The sequence below is a fragment of the Girardinichthys multiradiatus genome, chromosome 11, assembly GCF_021462225.1.
Source record: "Girardinichthys multiradiatus isolate DD_20200921_A chromosome 11, DD_fGirMul_XY1, whole genome shotgun sequence".
Classification (NCBI taxonomy): Eukaryota; Metazoa; Chordata; class Actinopteri; order Cyprinodontiformes; family Goodeidae; genus Girardinichthys; species Girardinichthys multiradiatus.
Genome location: NC_061804.1, coordinates 32957885 through 32969700, shown reverse-complemented (window position 1 = coordinate 32969700; position 11816 = coordinate 32957885). Strand labels below are relative to the sequence as shown.

Genomic DNA, 11816 nt, shown 5'->3' with positions numbered 1-11816 from the left:
GGAACTTAGCATCCAGGTCAAGCCAATCAAACTTACTTTATTAAACGATTCTCATCAGGGGTGACCACCTTTATAAAAGAATGGGTCTTTGCTCGTTTGGAACGTACAGGAAGGTGGAAAGACATCAGAAAAAATCTTCGAGAACCCATACTTGCTGTCTATCTGTTAGGAAAGGGTTATAAGGCCATTTCTAAACAAACTGTGTTGTAGCCAATGCCACTTTATCTCACACTGAGCCAAGGCCAAAATCGAACCAGAATCAGATGCCACTTTCAGCATCATTAGCCAGCCGTGGTGTAAGGCCCCGTTTTATTATAGTTCTGACACTTTGCACAATACAGGGGGGCACCAATGACAGAATGACTGAATCCTTTTGTTGCTGTAGCTATTAAGTGGTTGAAGCAATTGCGCCCCCCTGACCATGCTGCACTGAATGGTGAGCCAGACTTCCCAAATCAAAAATGTCTAGTTTCTGAGACAATTGGCCTAAAAAAAGAAGCAAAAAAAGGTTTCTCTCTTTAAAACAATACCATCATGGCATATTTGCAAAGTCATACCAGAATGTAGACTTCTGCATCAGTGTCCAATAAAAAGATGAGGCAAAAGCAATTTCTGTTCATACTGCACTGCACCCTGTTTTGTAAACTCCAAGCCAGTATATCAATACAAAGATTTCATACCAACTGCCAAGCATAGGGGTGGAAGAATGATGATCTGGACTTGATGTGCAGCCACTGATTAGACCACAAACAGCTAGAATCAAATTTAAAGCCATTTGTCCATCAACTAAAGTTGGGCAGAAACTTGGTCATCAACAGGACAATTATCCCAAACACAGCATCAAATCTCTAACAGAAAAGTTAAAGGGAAAATAACTAAGATGTCAGTCAGAGCATTGTGCATAATCACGGAAAAACAAAATCTGTTCATTTAGATTAAACACTGAGACAATATTTAGTCCAAAGGTTACAACAGCTTAAACCATTACAGCTTTTAGTATTATTAGTTTTTTCACTTTTTCATCAATAGAAAACTGATCTGTGACCATGTAGTCAGAGCCAACTGATGCCAACAAACCCTCTGAACTTTACACAATTTGCAACATTACAACTTTAAACTTTAGTGAATATTATTGTCCCTTTTTGTACACAAAGTAATGCACAACTATGTACTGTGGAAGGAAGTGAATGGAAAACGGTTTCAAGAGGGACAGAACATTGTGGCAGATATTTGTGTTCACCTCCTTTACTCTGACAACCCTAAATAAAATCCAGCACAAATAAACAAAACTGCCTTGAGACGTCACCTAATTAGCAAACAGAGTCCATCTGTGTTTAATTGAATCTCAGTATAAACTAGGGCTGCACAATAAGTAAGTAAATTTAGTTTTTTTTTCACAGAACAAATGTCACAACCAGTCTTTGCTTACTGGACCTCAGTGATCTACTGGGGATATAAGGATTTAAAAATCCTTATATCCTTATATAAGCCTTAAAAATCTGAACTGGAATCTTAAAGTGAAATCTGGAATTAATGGGCTGCCAGTAAAGCTGGTATTCAGAAGCCTAAGTCAGAAGCCTTGGACAAGCATGTTATGTTAAAAAATGTTAGGAAATCCAGTAATTGCAAGAATAATAATGTTGTTAATAACTGCCATGGCAGTATTAACTGTGATTAACACGTTTCTCTCTCCTCTTCATTTTCCAATATTACAATTTCACAACCACTTTCTGTGAGCTTTATCATATTGTTGACTGAAATCTAAATCAAGTCTGTGCATCAAGTTCATCATATGCTTGCAGAGTTTTAATGTCTGCCTCTTAAAATAAAATAAGTAACCAAATGTTGCATTCAAGAGGGGCCTTTGTTATTGCGAATATGCTCACATTAACACAGCGATGACAATTGAGTTTTTACGTATTATGCAGCTAATATATTAATACAGCAATCCTGTGAAGGCACCTAGTTTTGTTTGGTGAACTTTGGTGAACAAACAGCATCATGAAGACCAACACAGCAGACAGGTCAGTGATAAAGGTGAGAAGATGTTCAAAGCAGGAATCGGTTATAAAACAAGATCCAAAGCTTTGAACATCTTACAGAGCACTGTACAATCCATCATTTGAAAAAATGTAAGCTTATGGCACAGCTGCAAACCTGATCATCAGCCTGAATTGACAGGCTGGACAAGAGGGGTGTTATTTGGAGAAACCACCAGGAAGCATGTGGTAACTAAGGAGAAGCTACAGAAACACAGCTCAGGTTGGAGAATCTATCAGCAGTACAACTACCAGTTGTGCACTCCACAAATTTGACCTTTTCAGAAGATTGTAGTTTGTCAAAAGTAATGTAAGGGGCCGTGGTCTGATGAGACCAGAAGTTTTTGATTAAGTGTGGGACAAAAACTAGCAATAAGCTCACCTTCCCCATGGTGAAAAGGTGGTGGTGGCAGCATCATGTTGGATGGTTTTCTTCAGCAGGTCATTTAGTTGGTTAAAAGCTAATTACAGAACAATCCTGGATAAAAACCTGTTTGAGTCTACGAAAGATGTGAGAGTGGGGTGAAGGTTCACCTTCCAGCAAGACAAAGGTCTGAAACATTAAGACAGAACTACACTGGGCTGGTTTAGAACAAGCAGGAAGAGCATTTTATTTTCTTATTTTTACTTGTAAAGAAGTTGAAAATCATGCATCACTACACAGTTATCCGCTACCTTCTATTGGTCTAGCAAATAAAATCTTGATTAAATGCATTGAATTCTGTGGATATAAAACATGGCAAAATATGAAAAGGCTCAAGGGTTTAGGTCCACAGCTTTCATGTTTGTTAACAGACAGACAAAAGAGGAAGCTACAAGAAGCTCAGACAGAGGCACAAAAAGCTATAATGAAAAAAGTCCACAAAACAATAATGATTAAATTCCAGTCAAAGAGTCTTGAGCTCATCCTTAAGCCTAATTATACAAAGGCTGCATCATAAATTGCGGGTTTTATTTTAGGTGAATCATCTATCATCATGTCAAATGTAAAAAAAAAAGGAAAAGAAATAAAGTGTAATATCACTTTAAAGAGATTATCTACACTAGAGTCCCACCATCAAATCACATGCTTACTAAATGGCTGACAGCCTTTAATCCACAGGCCTATACTCCCAACCGATTAAAGGTTGAGATTACCATCAGTCTGGGAGGGCCAGAGCTGCAGATAGGAGGACAGTGACAGAGGGAGAGCTCAGGCATGATTGGTGCACACAAATAGCCAGCCAATCACAACGAAGGCAGGGAAAATAACAAGGCCAGGGGAGAGCTGGAGAAAGAGGGTAGAGCTAAGAAAAAGCGAGGGAGAAGGTGAAATCACAGCCGCACAAAGAAGACACCAAAGAAAGAGCATAAGAGAAGGATGAGTGGAGGAGTGAGTGCTGATCAGTAAGGTCTCCAGAGAGGAAGACAAAGGAGATGAGTAGCAAGAGGGAGGGTGAACAGCCAGCAGAGAGAACATCCATCAGCTGAGGCAGCCATGCTCTGAGCCCTGGAGCAGCAGGGCTACACAGGCAGTGCACAGGCCCAGCGTCAGGCCCAAAGCTCGGCTCTCTGTCCCATCCACAACCACCAGAGCCAGCACAAAAGAGGATTCCACCCTCAGCAGCTGCGCATAAGGAACATGAGGACAGCCAGGAAGGGCAGTGTGGAGATGCCTGCGTTTGTGCGGCAGCTGGTCAAAGAAACAGAAAAGAGGGTCAGCTCTTTCTTCAAAGGGGGGCGTGGAGGAGCATCAGACGGGGAGCAGCCTGGGGAGGGGGAGAAGGAGGAGGTCATTCCCAGCCCGTATCTGGACCGGCCAGTGCTGGACAAGTTGACAGAGGAGGGCTGCGCCCGCTGGGGCCTCACGTACGCCCTGGGAAGCATGCAGGGCTGGAGGGCCAACATGGAGGACTTCCATAACTGTGTGCCACAGCTGGGTGGAGAGCTTGCTGAATGGAGCTTTTTCGCTGTGTTTGATGGCCACGCTGGCAGCACAGTGGCACAGTACTGCTCTCAGCATCTTCTGGGACACATTCTGGCCACAGGTAAAATATTTCATACTAAACATACGATAAAGAGAAAAAATGTGCTGTTTTCCTTTTGTCTCAGTTTAGACCTCTTTGTGCACACAGCTGGGATTGGACCTGAGGACAACCCTGAAAAGGTTAAAGGGGCCATCACAGAGGGCTTCATGCAAACAGACAAACACCTGCACTCTGTGGCCCGGCGAGAAGGCTGGGAGAGAGGTGGCACTACAGTGGTGTCCACCCTTATTTCCCCGTACTACATCTACTTCGCCAACTGTGGTGACTCCAGGGCCATGCTTTGCCGGTCAGGACAGGTGTGCTTCTCCACTGAGGACCACAAACCTTACAGCCCTCTGGAGAAAGAACGCATTGAAAGTGCAGGTGGGTCGGTGTCCCTTCAGAGGATCAATGGCTCCCTGGCTGTGTCTCGCGCTTTAGGGGACTTCAGCTATAAAGGAGCAGAAAACCGGACCCCCAGCCAGCAGATGGTCTCACCAGAGCCAGAGGTGTGCGTGGTGGAGCGCTCACCCACCGACGAGTTCCTGGTGCTGGCCTGCGACGGGGTATGGGACACCATCAGCAATGAGGAGCTATGTGCTTTCATCCATAATCGTCTGCAAGTCTGTACTGACCTGAGGGATGTCTGCACTCAAGTCATCGATCTCTGTCTGTACAAGGTCAGAGGGAAACCAGTTTGTTCATCCTTCCTGTTTAAGCCTTTTTGGTCAAAGCACAGTCGTACTGTGATGAGAACAACAAAGTCATATACTTTTAGCACAAAACGAAACATGAGGTTCACACTAAGCTACATAATTCTTAATGGACTGCGGATTTTATCCCCCGATAGGCACAGTTTAGAGTAACATTGTCAAGCAATCTTCAAACACAAGGTTATGTTTAAAAGATTGAATAATTGTTTAACAGTTTAATTTTATCTAACAGGCTAGATGGCTCTTTAAGTGGAAACTTAAACAGTTAGTGGATTTGAGTCCCCCCTGAAATAAAACTAAACCAAAAGGTCACCATGCAGTGGGCCTTTAAAAATGTCATTTTGAGAAATGATCAAAAACATATGAACATTTATAAATAGCCTTGCAAATTGAATAAAGAAAACCAATTAAAAGAGGACAGCTGTTATACACACATGATGCATGGATTCGAATATTGTGACCAATTTCCAAGCTTTCTAAAATTTTTAACTGCCGATAGCGTTTTGGGCAATTTTGTCTTCAGGGTTTATAATATTCAAAGATAGAGCAATGACATTTAAAATTATTTTTTCTGTCCTTACTGTCGTCCGTAGTCATTAATTACTATGATTAGAAGCAAAGGCGATGTCACATCATGTGTGTTAGAGAGAGAATGTTTGATGTAAAACCAGATTTAAACAACATTTTAAAACAAGACAAAATGATTTTGGAGTTGACATTTTGAATTGTCCTCAGCATCGTATGTTAGGGCTACACAGTTGATGTCACTGCCTTGCAGCAAGAAAATGCTGGGTTGAAATCCTTGCCTGGGGTCTTCCTGAATAGAATTTGCATGTTCTCCCTGTGCATGTATGGGTTCTCTCCAGGTACTCCAGCGTCCTCCCACAGTTCATAAGCATGACTGTTAGGTTAATAGGCGAGTAAGTATGTGTGTGTGTGTGTGTGTGTGTGTGTGTGTGTGTGTGTATGTGTGTGTGTATGTGTGTGTGTGTTTGTATGGTTGTTTGCTCTTTGTGTCTCTCTGTTGCTCTGTGATGGGCCTTTAACTTTGCTGTGTTCATCCATCCTATTATTTACCTAAAATCTTGCTCTTTCCCCCATTCTCTTGCAGATTGAGTGAACCGCAGGCATGTTCTAACATTATGTGGCAAATAATAGTTTCCTTTTGTATAGCTTCCTACATCTCTGTACTTCCTCTTACTTCCTTTTAAACAGTGACGCTGAAAATAGCTATCTTACCAACACTTCTTCACTGAGTGACAGCATCCACACTGAAGAGTGTTGCTGTGTGTGCAACTTGGCAGCACTTATACATGCGTTCTCTGATCAGAAAAGTCAGATGCAACCAGTTGGGGCTGATCATGCCAAATAATTGGCCAACTCCAGCCACTAGTCAATTTCTCTGTGAATCTCCAATATTTTTTCCAGATGCTCAAGTAGATTAGTTAATATTGATGATTTCATACCACGATTGTGTTCGGGGTTTTTTTAGGTTTGCTTTATTTATTCACACATTGCAAGTACATAGTAAAATCTTGATATTTGTAAGCACATGTTTGTATTGTTGCAATTTTATGAAAACTACTGAGAATCCCTGGTTCTAAAACGCATTATACTAACTAAGAGCTTCCATTTCATTTACACTGCGGCTGTTCTTCATGGTACAATAGTCAACTCAGTGCATCTAAATATACTGCAGGGGTGTCAAAACATATTACATTGATTTTTTCTAGATCCCTAGATGGATGGATCCATTTCAGAAACTCTCAGTGATTTCACCTACAAATTATTTAGGCATGTAACAAGACAAATGATTTCCCTGAATTTTACTTCTTTGGAGAAAGGTACTCTTATAAACATCCTATTTCTCCACATTTTTACTTCCACGCTGCACCCTGTCTGGACATCATGTCTCAATTATGTAACAGTGCTTCAGTTTGGATGTGCAGAACCACCTCAAAATGTCATGCTCAGTTTAGTTTTTTTTTTTTTTGCTCCACTTCATTCATGTGACAGAGGTGTGCAAACTGTGAGATGAAACTGACCCATTTCTAAAACAATTTACACAGGATTGAGAAAGTGTTCTTTGTGTTGACATTTGTGAGGTCATCCATCATTACTCACCCACGCTGACTCTGCTTTGCTCTGCTCCACAGGGCAGCTTGGACAACATCAGCATCATCTTGCTCTGCTTCCCAGGTGCCCCCCAGCTGTCAGCAGAGGCATTACACCAAGAGGCTGAGCTGGAGGACCTGCTGGAATCCAAAGTGGCAGGTGTGTGTGGAGCCAAACATCATGTACAAGAGTGCCTGCATTGTATATTCGTTTTGTTAGTTTGATTATTGATTGTGAAAACAAAGTCAGACTGAAAGAGATTTCGGGAAAAAGAATAAAGTCAAATTTTTTTGTGGAAATAGGTAGATCTCTAAATCATTGTTTTTAAATTTCTCATGATAATCCACAGGATCAAACTACAGAGTTTAAAAAAAAATCTCCACTTTGGAAACAGTTTTTAAAAATATCGGTTTTTCCTAACAAAAGCTGCATTTGCATATGGGATCACTGCTAAGGAATCAACACAAGTGCAATTTGTGTGTTGCAGCGATGACCCCATACAATAACCTAACAATCTCATACCATACAATGCAAACCATCTGTCAGTTAGAGTGGCTCCAACTGGTGACAGCCCGACCTACTTTTTGGCTGACCACTTGAGAGCACTCATAGAGCAATGAAATCTCATCCCATGTGGTCAGTCAGTCAGTCATTTTCTATACCGCTCCTTCCATAGCGGGTCGCGGGGAAGCTGGAGGCGGGGTCCCATGTGGTTAGTTCCTTAAATATACAAAAATAAAAATAAAGCCACGCAGTTTACAGCTCCAGTAAATAGTTGTTTTAAACCTGTTATTTAATCATTTTGAAAATAAAACTCATTGTTTAAATTTATGACTACTGCAGAACAAAGCAGTTTACTGCAAAAGTTAGACCTGCACAAAGACGTATGGAGATACTTTATAAAAGTGCTCATGTGAGTGTGTCTGTCTCCTGATACCTGACAGAAATATATGATGAGTTATCTGCCTCTGGGGAGGAGCCTGACCTCCTGTCTGTCCTCACAGTCCTGGCATCCACCATCATTCCTGGATTGCCTCCAGGTGGAGGGATACAGAGCAAGTAAGACAACAAACATGTAACTTAATGTGTATATGCGTAAACCAAAGCCACAGTCTTTGTTACAGATTACAAAAAACACAATGCTACTTTTGTGTGTTATAGAAGGAACTGTATTATCTCTGCTTACTATCATCAAAGAGAGGCACACAGGCCTACAGTACCAAATGTGAGTCCGCAGTACACATTTCTTTTTAATTGAAAGCACTGCAGTTCATATTTTTTAATATGCAAAATAAGAAAGCGTACCTTTGTTTTTAACATTGCTTGTCTTAACAGGAACTGGGAAGTTCATGAGACCCTGAAGTGGAGACTGGCTCTAAATCACAGAGGGGACTATAATTAATGTGACTATTAAAATGTTTTCCTCATGTGTTCAATTTTACAATAAGGGAAATCACATGACCTGGCAAAGGTGTTCATTTGCATGATGCTAGCAAGCAGCATCTTATTAAAACAAATACAATGCAAAAAGAAATCTAATAAAGCCTGAAACTTTATATTTATATGAGATTGATATTTTGTAAAACAAGCAGTGAACCCCTCACTCTAATTTAGTGACCACACAGCACAGCTAATAAATTCAAAGGACAGATCAGTACAAGTTGATGAAAAACAACCATGACACTGTACAATTTCATTGTCTAAAAACCAGAATTGTCTGATACAAAGAAGGTTATATTTGAAAAATGAAAATTTGAAAAAAAGATTAAAGGAAGAATTTTTAGAATTAAAATATGCCTTTAAATTTCATTGTCACAGCTAACCATAAGCAAACATGTAGATGGACATTAGTTCCCTGCAAGAAATACTAACAGTGAATCAAAGTCAGGGAACCCATTATGTTTCTTATTGCTGATGATAAACAAATAATTACAAATATTTTATTATACATACATAAAGGGAAAAAACACATTTCACAATCCAGAAAAAACATATTTTTTCTAAATGGTGGCTGTATTGTATTTCTATTATTCCTGAAGGAAAAGAGCTGCTTATCAGGAAGTGTGACCAGAACATATACAAAAATGGCCTAAATCTATACTTTTACTGACGAATCAAATTTCAACATGGTCGTGTCCACACATTTACCACCTTTCCAAGCATTCCAAAATTGTCTATGAAAGGTCGTTTTTTGGTGAACTAATCATGTACTGTGCTGTCTTGTTCTTCTTTTCTATGGTAGATAAAAAACAGCAGCAAAAAACAGAAGGGGTCAGTTTTTGCATTGGTTCTTTTATCCACATCATACTATGTTGTCCTGTTATTTTAGTCATTTCCTGTGTTTAAACATTAAAGAATAAAGATTTTAATCTGAATAAAAAACATATGACTAACTTCTTGTTTGCCTTTTGATTTTGTGCATTTGTTCAATAAAGAGAAAAAAACAAAACAATCTCTAATAAGGGACCATCGACAACAGGCTGAACCCTTCAACAGTTTTTTTTTTTTGCTCTTCGGGTCGAGGGCAAAACATAGTCGGGCGTAATCTATGGCAAGCCAACTGTGCCACAAAACGCCACTTTTATCATGCGTCTGGTTAAAATGTCACGCACAAAACGCCATTTTATCAGTCAGCACGCCGTAAAATACGGCCAAAATCCCATCAAAATGCTGTTTAATGCGGCGTTTTAAGAACAACTGCAGAACACCGAACGTCATTTTTTTGCGTAACCTTTTAACCAGACGCGTGGTAAAAGTGCCGTTTTGTGGCACAGTTGGCTTGCAATAGACGCGGTGTAACACAACAAACTGCTCGGCGGGAATGTTCATGCAAGTTCGTCATGTTTGAGGCCATTGCTGGCTCTATACGTCTGCACAAGCGTACACCGCTTTAGTTACATCACGTGGTTTACCTCTTTCATCCGGTTTAAAGCCAAATTAATCTCCAAATAGGCGACTTGGTATTTTTTTCTCTCCATTTTTGGACATTTGTGTTCTAAAATGGCAAATCAGTCTGTGGCTGTTTACATTACTCCGCCCACAAAAAAAGTCCAAACATCACTTGCGCAAATATATCGCCCATTGTCATATATTTGACTGACAAATATCGGTTGGAAAAATGTTACATATGGCCCAGCCTTAATCTCTAACTGACAAGCTAGTTTCACTTATGTGAGACAGAATATCATAAAGTTATCATGAAAGATAAACATGAAGATAAAAATTCAAAAGAAACAAAAATTCAATACCAAAATTCTGGCTTCCACAATTTATTAATATGCCTCTTTGGCATACAGATAAATCAATTACAGATATTTCTGACTTCAACTTCATGTTCCTTCTATTCCAACCTCTCCATTACCTTTGGAAAAAACAACAAAAGCTGTCAAAGGACATCAGGGTCAGTATATCTGGAGAGGGCTGACATTTAAAGTGACCATTTATGTTTCCCAGTAAGGAGCTCTATGCAAGATCCTAATTGATAGAATGAGGATAGGCATGAAAAAGGTGGATCTTCAGCCATCAGCTAGACAAGAAGCTTGTTAATTATCTGGAGGGAGTTGGGACCACAGCCACAAAGAACACTACTGGTGTAATAATAAAACTACGCTGCAATAGATTGGAATATTCCATCCTGCTACAATAGAAAGTGCATTTGCAGGTCCAAATTACATTTGCCAGTCTACATCTAAAGGATTAAGAGAAGGCTTAGTAGAAAGTGCTAAAGTCAGATGCAACAGAAATCAAACTCTTTGGAATAAAGTGAATGTGCTTAGTTTGGAGACTAGTAATGCTGAGTATGACCAGAATAACTCCATCCTAACAGCCAAGCACAGAGGTGGGAACATTATGCATTGGGGTTGTTTTTCTATTAACTACATTGAGGGGCCACTGAACAATAAAATCCTAGAAAGGTCCCTTCTTTATTGAGCCAGAATAGTGAAAATAGACCTCAATATGAATTCTAACAGGACAATAATTAAGAATATATTACCAAGACTGCAAAGAAGCGGATAAAGAAGAAACACGATAAGGTCATAGAGTGCCACAGAGCCAAAGCTTTAACGTTGCCAAGCAGCAGCCAAGCAACCTAAAGGATTTAGAGTTACTATAAAAAACAGGGGGCCCAAATCCCTCCTGAGATGTATGCAGAGTCAATGACCAGCAGCAAGAAACGTCTCCCTGCAACACTTACCAAATTAATAATTTTCCAACTAGTACTAAAATCAGCTTTTTTGGAAATTTATCACTTCCTCGATTAATCATTGACACACAAATAAGTCCATCTTCTGTTTCACAACAATAAAATGAAACTACAACTCCTAAACTTTCTAAAGTAGTTAACTTCTGCCAAAAGTCTAAGTTTCTTTCTTGAAATAAATCTAAGACAAAAGACTTTTAACTGTTAAATTAAAATGGATGTTGAAACCAGAGTAATGCCACATGCCATAAATGGATACTTTTCTTCTTGCATAGTAAAGAATTTCTTAAGAGTTAGCCGTGGATTGCCTAAAGCCTTTTTCTCTATGTTTATATGATGACGTGACTACTTGTGCAGCACTTATTGAGATAGGAGTGTCCTTTACAAGCCACATTTGATTAGATGCTCTCTGCTGAAAGCCCTGGATCTCCTTCAAGATAACTATGAATTTAAATTACTTCTAGGATGGGTGCTCTGTAAGCAATCAATAAGGTAAAATGTTTCTTTCTTCATGCTTGTTAGCTTTTCTATAGTTTTGCAGGAGATGTTTTTAACACATTTGAATTATTTTACATAATCCACTGGCTAACAAAGCGATGGGAGATGTCATGTTTGTACATTGATTAATAACTGCTACAGCCTGATACGACCCTATCTGTTTTATGAGGTCCAGCAACATGTGCGGCATTCTTCAAATCAGCAGCCTCCTTTAAGTGGTCCTTCACTGCTTCTTTCGCCTGAT

The 11816-nt window shown here is 39.8% G+C and overlaps 1 protein-coding gene across 1 annotated transcript; it reads left to right on the top strand.

Annotated features, from left to right (window-relative positions):
• The first annotated feature begins 3283 nt into the window (after nucleotides 1-3283).
• On the top strand, nucleotides 3284-9266 carry ppm1nb (protein phosphatase, Mg2+/Mn2+ dependent, 1Nb (putative)). The gene is made up of 6 exons (XM_047378358.1): nucleotides 3284-4066; nucleotides 4154-4725; nucleotides 6915-7032; nucleotides 7818-7932; nucleotides 8035-8098; nucleotides 8209-9266. The coding sequence occupies exons 1-6, from the start codon at nucleotides 3661-3663 to the stop codon at nucleotides 8224-8226; spliced, it is 1293 nt and encodes a 430-aa protein (XP_047234314.1). The 5' UTR covers nucleotides 3284-3660; the 3' UTR covers nucleotides 8227-9266.
• The last annotated feature ends 2550 nt before the right edge of the window (nucleotides 9267-11816 follow it).